The sequence below is a fragment of the Sinocyclocheilus rhinocerous genome, unplaced genomic scaffold (assembly GCF_001515625.1).
Source record: "Sinocyclocheilus rhinocerous isolate Xijiao unplaced genomic scaffold, SAMN03320098_v1.1 scaffold1295, whole genome shotgun sequence".
In the NCBI taxonomy this organism is placed as follows: domain Eukaryota; kingdom Metazoa; phylum Chordata; class Actinopteri; order Cypriniformes; family Cyprinidae; genus Sinocyclocheilus; species Sinocyclocheilus rhinocerous.
Genome location: NW_015660499.1, coordinates 959,432 through 973,828, shown reverse-complemented (window position 1 = coordinate 973,828; position 14,397 = coordinate 959,432). Strand labels below are relative to the sequence as shown.

Below are 14,397 nucleotides of genomic sequence, written 5' to 3'. Positions count from 1 at the left end.
TGTATAGCGAATGTTTTTGGGCATCCGCTGGGGTTATGGATGCCGGGATAGACTTCTTACCTGAAGAAACACGCTGCGATCATATCGCTGCCATAACTGAATTATCTCCACAATAACGGCACTGACTTGGTTATGGCCATGTTGAATAGAATGAACAACAGATACCGCTGGCACAGTGGGCAATCTGAAGATTGTGTTTGCCCAAGTCTATGTTCTTGTGTGTGTGTTTGCCTGCATATTATTCATCGCTATTGGATTTTGGAGGTGTGATGCCACAAGTGATATCAGTGTTTCACTGGCTGGAAATGATTCCTCCACTGGAATCCGATGCACATCTTTCTGGTTATTGACCATGAGCAAATTTAACATGACCAACAATAGTGTTGTGTACTCTATCCTACAGTATGTGTGGTTTAATTGTTTCTTTGGGTTCTGTTTTGCAATAGAATAATAAAGAATAATAACATCAAAAATACAATAAATATTGCAATCATAATCAGTGTTGGGGGTATCTCATTACAAGTAATGCGAGTTATGTAATCAGATTACTTTTTTCAAGTAACTAGTAAAGTAACGCATTACTTTTTTAATTTACAAGAAAATATCTGAGTTACTTTTTCAAAAAAGTAATGCCAGTGATCCAGTTCAACCATACTAATAAGCAAAAATGACTTTAGATAAACTAACAATTGTGCTTTGTTTTTTTTATTGCTGAAGAGTGTTTCTTCTGCGTTCTACTGTACAGACGTGAATTTACTTTTCCTTCAGCCTGAGGTTTATTCTTTAGACTTTTTGGTGTGAAAGGGCTTTTATATTTGCTATAAATAGAACTTTTAAATTAAAAACAATCAAGCCCTGCTTATATTTAAAAAGTAACGCGAAAGTAACGCAAAAGTAATATAACGCATTACTTTCCATAAAAAGTAACTAAGTAACGTAATTAGTTACATTTTTAGGGAGTAACGCAATATTGTAATGCATTACTTTTAAAAGTAACTTTCCCCAACACTGATCATAATAATAGTACAACAACAGCTAGTTCCTATTTATTTTATAGCATCTTTCTAAAGCTCAAAATGAAATATAGGCTACTGTAATACAAGAATACTACAACAATAAATATTTATTTTGGGTTTTTATATTTATTTATTTTGTATGGCATCGCTCTTAAGGTCTTATCACAATGTTAAAATTATTCTTAGGTCAAGTTATATTATATATATTATATATATATTATTTATAAGTTATATATTTGTTTTTTTTACCTTTACGGTATTCCAAAGTTTTCCGAACTTCCATGAACACAAGTTTTGCATCTTCATGCCATTCTTTCTGCTGCAATATACTCAATATGATTTTTAAAGTCGAACCAACAAGCACAGCAGGTACGTTGGATTTATGCATTTTTTAGTTCAAATACGCCTAGACTCAAAAAACTTGTTTTGTAATTCAGTCCCATTCGCTCTGTTCCTACCCAGCATGCACCGGGGCATTAACTATTAATATAGTCGCATTTGTTTTATTTACTGTTGCGTTGATTTTGTTGGCATGTTTATAACTTTTATTCTGCTATACCATGGAGTATCCAATTTGTCATGCATGCATCTGATCTTAAAGGGGTCATATGATGTTGCTAAAAAGAACGTATGTGGGGGCGTGTTCGAACGAGCCGTTTTAGGTAGGTGTGGCTGACTCTTAACTTTTATAAAGAATATCTCTTTGGATTTGAGACTTTAGTCTTTGCAACTTTACAGATCTTCTTTATGCACCAAGAGCTTGTAACACTCCAAAGAGAAAGGAAAAATTGAAATCGCATCATATGACCCCTTTAAATCAACCAAAAGGAGTCCACGTCACACCCTTTTTGGTCTCGCTCCAAAGTTTACCTGTAGCCATCTGAGTCAAATTCAAGGCTTTGATGATGGCCTTCAGGACTGCCACTGGAACAACATCCTCCAACTTCAACACACATCTAAAAGTGTATGATCCATTTCGTCTTCTACGTGAGCAGCACATGGTGGTTCCATCATAACATCACTTTCCAGAACGTTAACTGCCTTTGTTTCCTGGTGGTAGAGCCAGCCTCCAACCTCCACCTGATCTGCTGAGACCATCACAACCTTCTAGAAACAGTTAAAGACACCTCTTATGTGAGCACTTAAACCACCACGGTAAAAGGCAGGTCCTATAAATAAATTCCGTTCTAGATTCTGTAAGCCTACTCTCAAAACTTGGCGTTTGAGCTATTGCAAGTATTTATGGCTCTCGTATGATAAATTGCTTAAGGTGTTTTTAATTTGTAAGTTGCTCTGGATAAAAGCATCTGCTAGCTAAATGACTAAATGTACAGTATCCATCTTATTTTTAACGTAAAACCAGGCACGGACATTTGTAACTTTAATGTGCGAGGTTTTCCTGTCATTCCTTTTCAGCCCTATATTTTTAACTGTACAAAACAACTGTTGCTTGATATTGCACACTGATATTTGTTATTATTATATTATCTGCTATCATAATGTATTGCAGTAATTATAAACACACCAGTTTGTAGCGCAAATAGATCTTATGTAGCCCCGCCCCTTTTTATCACTGCGGTCGTTGTCTTTTGTCTTCCGGTTTGTATTTCCACAGTATGAAGGTAAAGTCGTACGAATTTATGAATGAACCGCTCCTTTAAAAATGTTCCGTTATACTGACATTTGTTATGACGGTAACACGTTCTATGAAGCCCATATTTAATACCGTAAGGGTATAATGCATTATAAAAAAAACTTATAATATGTTATATCATCTTATAAATAATCATAACAACAATTAGAATATATTATAATGTTTACGCATTTGTGGTTATAACGTTTACGATTATGATGATTTATAACACACAATGAACACCATATTAAATCTACTTTTTCATTTATAATGGACTATATATCTGTTTATTTAAGATCTGCACAGTATCTTACTACATCTTGTAAGTGCTTAGGTGTGGAGTGTTATTAGAGTGTTCCCTGTGAGTCTAATATTAATTTTGATGTGAGCTAGTTAATAATTTCAACTGAAAAAAAAAAAATGCAATGTTAGGTTACATTTTATTTTGATGGTACCCTTAGTCTATTGACTATAAGCAACTTTGCAACTACATGTCACCTGACTCTCATTAGAGTATTAGTAGGGTTAAAGTTAGGGTAGGTAGAATGTTGACGTACTTGCAAAATAGTCAGTTTGTTGGGGAACCATCAAAATAAAGTGTTAGCATATATTTAGCAGACATACTACTAATACTCCAATGACTGCTAGTTGACATGTAGTTGCAGAGTATCAACAGCTGTCTAAAGGATACCATCAAAATAATCAAACTGATATTACAGTAAAAATAGTTCAAAGCAAATGTGTCTTATCATCTGATCTGATATCTGATCTTATGGCTGTTTGAGAAAATTATTATTATTATTATTACTATACTTATAAGTGGTCTTTGCTTTAAGTAAAGTAGCATAAGAAAGATGACAAGATATGAGACTTATAATACATTATAACTATGAGAAATATAATCCATTGTAACTTAAGTGGATGCAACGTTCACTGTGTGTTATAAATCATCACACTCTTAAAAGCTATAACCACAAATAAGTAAATATTATAATACATTAAAACAGTTCTTATGAATATACATAAGATGGTATGACATATTATGAGTTTTTTTTATAATGCATTATGCATTCATTATAATGCCTTAAGAATACCCTTATAATGTATTATAAATATGGACTTCATAGAAAGTGTTACCGTTATGACATCCGATTCGATCATTACAATGTTCATGATACCTTTCGTTAACTATACAATAAGTAAATCCACTTCACCAGCTAATTAATCTTTAACAGCGATGCTATAGAGCTAGCGCAAAAACGGAAGTTCAAAGAAGATTCTAAAGATGGCTGCGCACTTGTTTCTCTAACGCAAAATGTCATTAGCGGTTAATGAATCGGAAGTCTCGCACATTCGCTGAAAATAGCTTACTTGAATTGTAAAATAAGGTTGAGTAGCCTATTGCAGGTTTACAGAAAAGCTCTCATTGAAAATTAATTATGTCCGGTTGCTGGCCCTTGTAAACTAACTTAGTTTTGCTTAGCCTACCGTCTGAACACTGTTGAAACGTTAGCCTATGTAGAGTAAACCGAAATCAGTTACGTTCATATTTACGGTAATAGCATGTATAAAATGTAGCTACTCCATGTGCTAACATATATTTACTTGTTTTATTATTAAGTAAAAATATGAATTAATGACTAGCTCAACCTGACGACATTAAACTATAGCAAAGAAAATCATGTTTAGTGTCATATCAGGTGCATTTCCACCCAAGTTTGGTCAAATCCAGATCGCAAAATCATCTATTTCAGCAGAAGATCCGTCGGTGAATCCGGTCCTAGTGTTCGCAGTAGCCGGTGGAGGGCAGAGGCGGGCAGCTGGATGCGGGTTAAACCGAGAAACGGGTCTCACGCTGCTCATATTCGGCGAGCGCCGAGCGCACATGCATACAGCTGGATGCTGGATGCAGAAAACCCGACCCGCAGCTCCTCTGAACGCATCCAGTGAGAGAAAAGCAGCACAAACACATCGCCATACAGTGAATGAGCGCGCGTTCTCAACTAACGAGCAACTCGTACAGACAGAGGAGTGAGAGCGCGTCTGTGGAGAGCGCGTTTAGATGAGAGCTAGAGGGCGGCTGCGCATCGCTCCTCACCTCCAGTCCCGGGACCTTCTCCTGATCTCTCCGTGAGGAGCGCACGCAGAATTTGGGACGCGTAACGGCGTCGGTCCTCCGTTCACCGCCACAGCAGCTCCTCCGTAACGACCGAAGCAAACCGAAGAAGGAACGAATACTCCGCGCTGAGGAGTTTCCAAACTCCGAAGTCATGGGGAAAAACAAACGTCAGAGATTTAGATTGGGATTAGTGCTTCTCTTTCTGTGGGTTCTGCTCCAAATAGTTGACGCGCAAGGTAAGACCACCTTCCAGTTATAGAGATATTTCAATGTCTTGCTGAAAGTTTATTTTTATTGTATTGAAATCTATATCATATATTGCGTTCATCATTTATTCACATCACCGGAACATTAGCCTATAATAACAACATTATATTGATTGATCTTTTTGTCGCTGATTTTGTACGTGTTGATGCTTTGGCAATTTTACACACAAAACAGCCATGTCAGGGAAGTACTTTGAAATCGAAATGGAGATCTGATCTGGAATTTGAGACCGCAAAGCCACAGTCATGCCTTAGGAGTAGTTTAATTTAAAACACCGACCATACATGTTTTCTGTTTTTTTCTCTTTTATTATGATTTATGCTGTCAAAAATGAGATTTGAGGAGATTATTAATAAATAAGTTTATGCAGAGCGCGAATAATTCATTGACTTTTTATTCCTTGATTTTTCTGTCAGTTGTTGTGGCGCGGGTTCGGTTGAGGTTCGTCTCTCGCTTCGCAACAGTATCTAGCATAGTTAACTAACCGTCATAATCTGATAGCCTACATTTACAAAAAAATATTTGTGGAATATTTGCAATCCGTTAAAAATCTATAGGCTATGTAATTACTGACAGCAATCTAAGTAAATTTTTACAGCGTATTTTCCGATATCGCTCTGACTGAAAACGCTAGCGTACTGTTACTATGGTGACGTCCCCGGGCGACAGCGACTTCGCGAGCTTTTATTTAGCACGCTTTGACTTGTAGTGTGGGACTTTTGTGGTTACTGAAATGTTGTCTCTGCAAAACTGGTTCGGTAAATACATTATTTGATCGTTTCTCCCCCTGGATATGTTATTATATGTTAAGCATGCATGGTATTTTGTCATTGCGGATTCCAGCGGAAGATTCCACTGAAACACTCCGGTATCTCAGGGATTCACAGCGAGTTTTTCCATTCATGTATTTTTTTGTCAAGTAAGTTTTATTGAAAGACAGAGATTTTGAAGATGGATTTAAAATCTTACATATTTAATCTCTTGCATTTGGACAGATGGCAATTAAAAAAAAAAACGTAGGCCTAATTGCTTAAAAGTTATTTTAGATGTATAGTAGTATTAAATTAATTTTTTATGTATTTACATTTTAAGTTTACATTGAAGCATGTTTGCTGAAGGTGTTATTTGACTATGTTGTGCTGATTTGATAATAGCGTTTTTATTCATTGGCAGTCAAAATGATTATTCAGTGCTCTCAAAAATGTATATTCTGCCATAATTTTCTCACTCTCATGTAATTCCAAACCCTTATGACTTTCTTCCATGGCGCACACAATGTCTCTGCCAAGTGCCATCCTTGATATGTACAAAGTCTGAATGGGGCACAAGCACAAATGGGAATTGAGAGCTGTGTTGGAGGATGAAATTTAATTGAACAACAACTACAGTTTTGGATTGTTAGCTGCACAAATCTGTTGTATGACTTGGTAAATAGTGCATAAGTCATACTTTTAGGGAGCTTTTTAAAGTATGACAGCATAAACCGTTATACACTTCCGATATATGGAAAAAAGCAGGACAGAGACTTCGGGTTGCATGGAAGAAAGAAAGTTGCATATGTTAGAAATGACAGTGAGTAAATGATTCCTCTCCTTTCTCTGCATTTGATCTTTCGCTTTACATTTTAGGTATGAGAGATTAGGTTAGGTTTCAGGATTTACAGGAAGTTCTGTTCTAAATTTCTGCTCTAAATCCCTCTATTATAGCAATGCGAAGCATTTTCCCATTTTCATCTGTGTGAATGCATGCTGTAATGTTGAGTTATGAAATTAGAGAGCGTCTGTCTTGTGTCTCGGTCTTTGCAGAGTGTTTTATGAGTCCGTAATGGAATCAGGGTTCATATGTGACTCCAGTCTGCTGAAGAGCAGGATGTCGTTAGTGGAGTGAGGTTTCTAAGTCACTTTAAGGAGACAAGACAAAGTGGGAATGACTCCGTTTGTATGCCGCGTGTGTGTGTTTGTGTGCTTAGGGTAAGTGGTGGCCATCAGCTCGGAGACACAAGAAACCCAGCAGCCCATTAAAAAGCCATTAGCTAAAGCCGTCTCTCTTGCCGCCGAGTTTGTGTTGTGTGTCAAACAAACAGCAGGGCAGAGCACAGAGAGAGAGAGAGGGAGACAGGGCTGTAAGATTTAAGAAAGAAAATCTGAAGTCTGGTGGCGCACTCTTAAAGTCGGCATGAAATCAAAATGGACTCTTATTTATTTTCTTAATATATGAGTCATTGTGAGCGATTCATTGTTGCATGTTATAAAAAAAAATAAAAAATTGCCCATGAAACGACTTTCCACTTCTGCTGACATCATCAAACCCTCCCGTTGAGCTGTATTCAAATATGTAGCACCAGCCCGATCTCACGACAGTTCGTACATATTTTACGAGGTGGCTAATTCGTATGACCTCACTCGTACAAATTCATACGATTTTTGCTTAATCGTACGTATTTTACGAGTTGCACAATTCGTATGAATTTGTACGAATGACCTACACTTAACCCTGCCCCTAAACTTATCCGTCACTGGGGTCTAGACAAATCGTACAAAATCGTACGAGTGAGGTCGTATGAATTCGTACGAATTAGCCACCTCGTAAAATACGTACGAATTGGTCGTGAGATAGCGTTGGTAGCACCTGTTTTCATGATCCAATCAGTTTATAATGTATTAAATTAAGCCCTGCCCCAAAGTTTATGCTCATTTTATAATTAAATACCATTTGAGGTTGTTACAATTTTTTACTATCAAAATGCGCATGACAATCGCATTCGATTAATCGTGCAGCCCTATTTTTTTGTGATATTATAAATGTCTTTACTGTCACTGTTGAGCAACTGAATGCATCCTTTCTGAATAAAAGAATAGTAGTGCATGAATAAAATGGGTTGCAAACAGTGTTTCACGTTGACTCAGGGGAAAACATTCATGTTGTCTCCAGCACGTACACAAACGGTGAAATAACCCAATTTAGCTGTGATCACTGGAGTGGTGCTGCTTGGATTTGTCTAGTACAGTTCAGCAGGTCAGGCTAATTTTTCACACTGCACTCACACTTTTCACACATCGACCCGTGAATTTTTGAAAGAAGTCTCTTATGCTCACTAAGGCTGCATTTATTTGAACAAAAATACAATAAAAACAGTAATATTGTGAAATATTATTACAATTTCAAATAACTGTTTTATATTTGAATTTATTTTAAAATGTAATTTATTCCTGTGATGCAAAGCTGAATTTTCAGCATCATTACTCCAGTCTCCACTGTCACATGATCCTTTAGAAATCCTTCTAATATGCTGATTTGCTGCTTAAGAAACATTATTATTATCTATGTTGAAAACGGTTGTGCTGCTTAATATTTTGTGGAAATCACATTTTTTTAGGATTGTTTGCTGAACTGAAGGTTCAGAAGAACAGCATTTATTAGAAATTTTTGAATTTTTCACACTTTTCACACATCGACCCGTGAATGTGTGTGTTTTTGTGTTAGGAGTGACAAAAACATGTAAGAGAAGCTCTTCGAGACAGGCCGCAGTTCTTAACCTCGCTGTCTGTCGTGAATAGTGACTTCTGTTCGGTAGAATCGGTTGAGTGTTTTCTCCAAGCACAGCTGCCCACACACCATCTATAGAGACTGTAGATGGGCTGTTTACTATGATTGAAGAGGACATTCATTGGTGGTGTTTGCTAAGGCAAAACAAACCCCTGCCTCGAAGTATTAAACTTTGGAGGGTAATTTGTACCGGCAACAACCCATAACGCTCTAGCATATATAATAGTGGCAAGTTTTGCATGGGTGATCAGCACTCGTTTCCTAGGTAAGAAATAGTTCACTCAAAAATGAATTTGCTTCGAAAAACATTTGCTGAAAATGTACTCACTCTCAGGCCATCCAAGATGTAGATGAGTATGTTTCTTCATGGGAAGGAACAGAGTTGGAGAAATGTAGCATTACATCACTTGCTCACCAGTGGATCCTCTGCAGTGAATGGGTGCCGTCAGAACGAGAGTCCAAACAGCTGATAAAAACATCACAATAATCCACAGCCCATCAATTAATGTCTTTTGAAGTGAAAAGCTTTGTGTTTTTTCAAGAAACAAATCCATCATTAAAGATTTTTTTAAAATGTCGCTTCTGACCAAAATACCAGTTCAAAATCCATAATAATGCTTTCTCCAGTAAAAAGTCTCTTCCCTGTTGTCCTTACACATCAGAATCCACCAGTATATTTATATAGAGCTGTTTTGGCTTGTAAACGGTGCTTGATCTGTGCATATTTCTCTCCTGATTCAGGTGAGGCGACTTTTCACTGGAGAAAGCAATGTTATGGATAGAGGATGCATATTTTAGCTGGAAGCAATGGTTTGCAGTTATACATGTTTATATAATGGATATGTTTCTTACAAACACACAGCTTTTCACTTCACAAGACATTAACTGATGGACTGGAGTCATGTGGATTTTTTGTGGATTATTGTGATGTTTTTATCAGCTGTTTGGACACTCATTCTGACGGCACCCATTCACTGCAGAGGATCCATTGCTGAACAAGTGATGTAATGCTACATTTCTCCAAATCTGTTCTGATGTAGAAACAAACTCATGTACACTGTGGATGGCCTGATGGTGAGTACATTTTCAGCAAATTTTCATTTTCGGGTCAACTATTCCTTTAAATCTTGTTGAGATATGAAGTCAAGTTTGAGGTCTAATATGACTGCTGACATTTATACTTCCACTAATGTCAACTTAGAATCTTATCCTCATTCGTAATCTATTAGCAGATAAAGAATAGGAATAGAAAGTATGTCATTGCTTTGGGGAAAAATGCCCATGATCCTTTGCAGTGAGGGCTTTCAGCCAGTAGGAGATGAGCGTGGCTGACATTAACCTGCTGACCCGAGGGCATGAGTGTATCCCTGCACTCACTGTTGAAGTTGCATGTGTTTAATTAATGTGAGTGTGATCTGTTTGAAGAGTCGTGATGAATACAGAGGAGTGTGTGAGTAGCGCAGGAGGTCTTTTGTTTTATGCTGTTCTTTGTCTTCTTTGTTTCTTTTAATTGGATGAATGTAATGCAACTGTTTCATCATGCACACAAAGACTGTCAGAGATAATGTGTGTGTGTGTGTGTGTGTGTGTGTGTTTGTGAACATCTAAAGGCCTTTTCACATGATTCACGTCAGGGCTTGAACGTGCCTCTCTACACAAGCGGCATGTGCCGCTTTGACCTCCAAATGAAAAGAGCTGCAGATTGCGTCAAAGGAGGTCGGTATCACAAGGTTGGTAGTGGGGCTGGAAAATGCAGCTAAAACAATAATAACTTTTGACAATATTCAGTAAAGTTTTGTGTATTTCCCTTGCAACTGCTTAAAGAGATAGCTCACTCTAAAACAAAAATTCTGTCCTCATTTACTCAACCTCATGTTGTTCCAAATCCTGTATGAGTTTCTTTCTTCTGTTGAACACAAAAGACACAAACACAAACAGTCGTTGGTAGCCATTGACTTCTATAATATTTTTTTCCACACTATGGAAGGAGGTTTGGAACATCTTCAGGGTGATTTTTTTTTTCCGGGTGAACTATCCCTTTAAAATGTATATTTTATTTTATATTATTTATATAATATTACAGTATTTACTAATATATTGAATTTGTTTTATTTTTATATTTTAAGTTTTCGTTTTAATTTGAGTGTAATTTTTAGTAATTTGGTTATGTGTTTCTTGTCATTTTTAATTGTATTTTTTTTTTCAAGTTGTCAATGCAAGTTTTTTGTTTAAGATTTCACCTGATGTTTATATTTTATTTTTTTAAGCTATATTTTGAAACGAAAAATTTTTTAATAGTTTTAGTTATCAGTAACAATTCTTTAGTTAACAATAACAACGCTGTACTGTAACTAATTCAAATGTTTTATGCGAGAAGGGAAAATATGGTAAATTTAGTTAAAAATAATAACACTGTTTTCCACAGTTTTTTTTTTCAATAAATATGCACAAAGAAATATGATATATGATTATTTTTATTTAACAGCAATATTAAAATCAATATGTTCCTATTTATGTTTTTATTTAAACTTTTAAATATATGAGCATTTGTGAACATTTAAAAAAAAAAATGATGCAAGCACATCTGATATTTATTTTTAGTTTTTTTTTTTTTTTTTTAGTTTAAGTTTTAGTAATTTGATTATATGTATAATTATATATTTTTTATGCTTAAAATATTTTCGGTTTTTATTTCAGTTTCAGTAATTTTAGTACTTAAACTTCAACTTGTTTTATTTCCGTCAGTTGCCAAGGCAACATTTCTAGTTTTCATTTTTTTCTTCAAGTTTTTTTTAGGCTTAACTTTTAATCTAATATTTTTATTTTGTTTTTCAGCTTTATTTCAATTAACTAAAACGATTTTTTAATAGTTTTAGTTAACAATAGCAACACTGTACTGTAGCTAATTAAGATTCAGAATGTTTAATTCAGTAAGTAAAATATATTAAAAGTTGAACTGACTCCTTTAATCGAATCTTATAAACTTTCTTTATTGCTATTAAAGCTATTAAACACTCTCAAGTTGCACAATTTAAACTAATTATGGCTTGGCAAACCATTTTATAAATGCAATTCTTGTGGTGTGACACTCAATTAATTGTGTATGGCTGCAGCAGTGAATGTAGGAGATGAATGTAAAGACAAGACTAGTCAACTGGTCAACGTTTGTGTCCCATCTCTAGTTGGTAGATGGCCAATAACAGCAGGAATGAAGTAGCTACTGTAGAGTCCGCATGGATCTGATGTTGAATTCCTCTTCCTAACTCTCTCGATCTCTCTTTCAGTGCTCTCCAGGCAGTGTGCTCATCAGGGACTGTAATGACTGCGATTATGATGGTTATATATCACCTCTCAGCTCTCGCAGTCGCACACACAAATAGCTCAGCACAGACGGTCCGTCACACACAGCAACACACGGCCCCATCGGCCCCGCGGCGGGCAGCTCGCACAATAACAGCATTGTGTGCGTCTCAGTAAGACGGAGTGTGTCGAGAGACGGCCTTGCGAAACACAACTTCTGTACGGACAAGAAGTTTAGGAGGGAAAAACGGGGCCAGTGGAGATGAATATTTACATGATGTGCATGTTTCCCAGGCCTTTGATCATGGCCGTTCGCAGTAGTCAGCATTAGCTTTGTGATTCTGCTGTGTTGCGGATGCTATTCGTAGCACAGATGATAAATGTAAAAACGCGCTTCGGCTGAAGCTGCACTCTGTTCGTGTCACGTTTTTCTGTGCACGGGTAATTATAGTCGATAAAAAATTACGCCCTTCAGTTAAAGGACTAACATCTGCGGCCGGTGCCATATATTACCTGAGCGCTTCAACAGATTGACAGCTTCTTCAGCCAATCACAGCGGCCTCAGATGCATAGAGGCGGGACAAAGCATCTCTGGACCTAAAAAGGAGCGTCACTGTGACCTAATAATGCAGGAAGTTTTTAGGGCTTTAACATCGTATATATGAACATTGGTACACTACGTATATAGATCTATCTATCTATCTATATATATATATAGCTAGTGACTGAAGACATACTGTTTCATCACTGTGGCAATCTGCCCTAAATTGCAACAAAATTTTAGATTATTTAGATTATTATTATTATTATTGGTGTAGTAGTTTGAGAGTTGCTGCCATTAACTAAAACTTAAATAAATATTAATTAAAATATAAATATTAGATAGAAAACTTAAACTTAAAAAAACTTACATTTCAGTTTTTTTTTAATTAAAAGTTAAAATAAATGTTAAGTAAAAAATTCAAATGTATACATATACACATATATAATATAAATAATAAATAATGTATATATATATATATAATAAGAAATGTTTCTTGAGCAGCAAATCAGCATATTAGAATGATTTCTGAAGAATCATGTGACACTGAAGACTGGAGTAATGATGCTGAAAATTCAGCTGTGCATCACAGGAATAAATTACATTTTAAAATATATTCAAATAGAAAACGGTTATTTTAATAATATTTCACAGTATTTTTGTTTTGATGTATTTTTAGTCCAATAAATGCAGTCTTGATGAGCACAAGAGACTTCTTTAAAAAAGTCTCACTTTTTTGAAAGACTACAAAAATTCTTAATTAAAAAATGCATGCATACAGTACATACATACATACATACATACATATTCTTCTTCTTATTATTATTAATATGATATATAATCATAATATTTTGTCCAAATTGTGCAGCCTTACAAACAAGCACAGCAAACCTGAATTTTTGAAATTGCAGCTTATATTAGAAAATTCCCGAAAATCTGAAGCCTACTACTTCAGTTAGTATTTTTTAAAGATATGGTATATTATATGTACTGCACAGTGTAATGTAAGTAATATGCTAGTATTGCATATTTCATATGCATACTGTAGACCATTTCCCAGAAGAGAAAGCCTGTTAATTTTTAATGCTTATATCTGCTAAAAGGTGTCAACTTTTAAGAGTATGCTAGCATATTGATAGACATGAGCTAAAAGCCACAAAACTCACATTTTGATTTGATGGGGTCTGTAACAGCTTCCACATTGTGATCCAAACCTCCAGGTCTGTATTCGCACAGCTCTGTTTTGGGAGACTGAAGCAGATGCAGATATTCAGTAACACAGTCCATTTTTGGCCCGGTTGGAGCTCTTTGGTTGAGCTTATCTGCTCTCTGACTGTGAGGATCCCCCCCGTTCATTCCCAGTTCTGCTTCACATTCAGGTTTAGATGTTCTTATCACTTTGACTGAATGAAAATTCATCCCTGCTGCAATATCAGACTCCACAGATGCCGCACAGAGAAAAGCCTCGCATGATTTGCACACCGCTTGCATGTTGTGTGCATGTCAGAGCTTGACTGAACCTGATATTTGATGAGGTTGTGAATGGTATCTGTCGTATTTCCAATTGACTGAGTGATTTGTTCTGACCTTGGTACGGTTGTTTTCTCATTGGCCGAGCGCGACGGATATGATGGGAATAGCGATTGCGTTAAGGGAGAGATGCAGTGCGGTAGTTGTCTCATTAACAGCAGCAGGTGCTCGTGTAGAAACTTGTTTGAGGTTTCAGAAATTCTCAGTGGGAAACAGAGATTGTCTTTATGTGATCTGCACACATTGTGTCTCTCTCGGTCTGCCTCTCTTGGATGGATGGACAAATGGACGGATGGATAGATAGATAGATAGATAGATAGATAGATGGATAGATGGATGATAAATAGATAGATAGATAAAAGGAGGATGGACGGATGGATAGATAGATAGATAGATAAAAGGAGGATAGATAGATAGATAGATAGATGGATGGATGGATGGATGG

At 36.1% G+C, this 14,397-nt stretch overlaps 1 protein-coding gene across 1 annotated transcript in view; it reads left to right on the top strand.

Moving 5' to 3' along the window:
* The first annotated feature begins 4,564 nt into the window (after window positions 1-4,564).
* The window catches only part of LOC107725164 (netrin receptor UNC5C-like), a 165,907-nt gene continuing 156,074 nt past the window's right edge, over window positions 4,565-14,397 (top strand). The window contains exon 1 of the mRNA XM_016534336.1: window positions 4,565-5,004. Within this exon, the coding sequence (XP_016389822.1) occupies window positions 4,920-5,004 (85 nt within the window). The 5' untranslated portion in view covers window positions 4,565-4,919. The remainder of the gene's footprint in view (window positions 5,005-14,397) is intronic.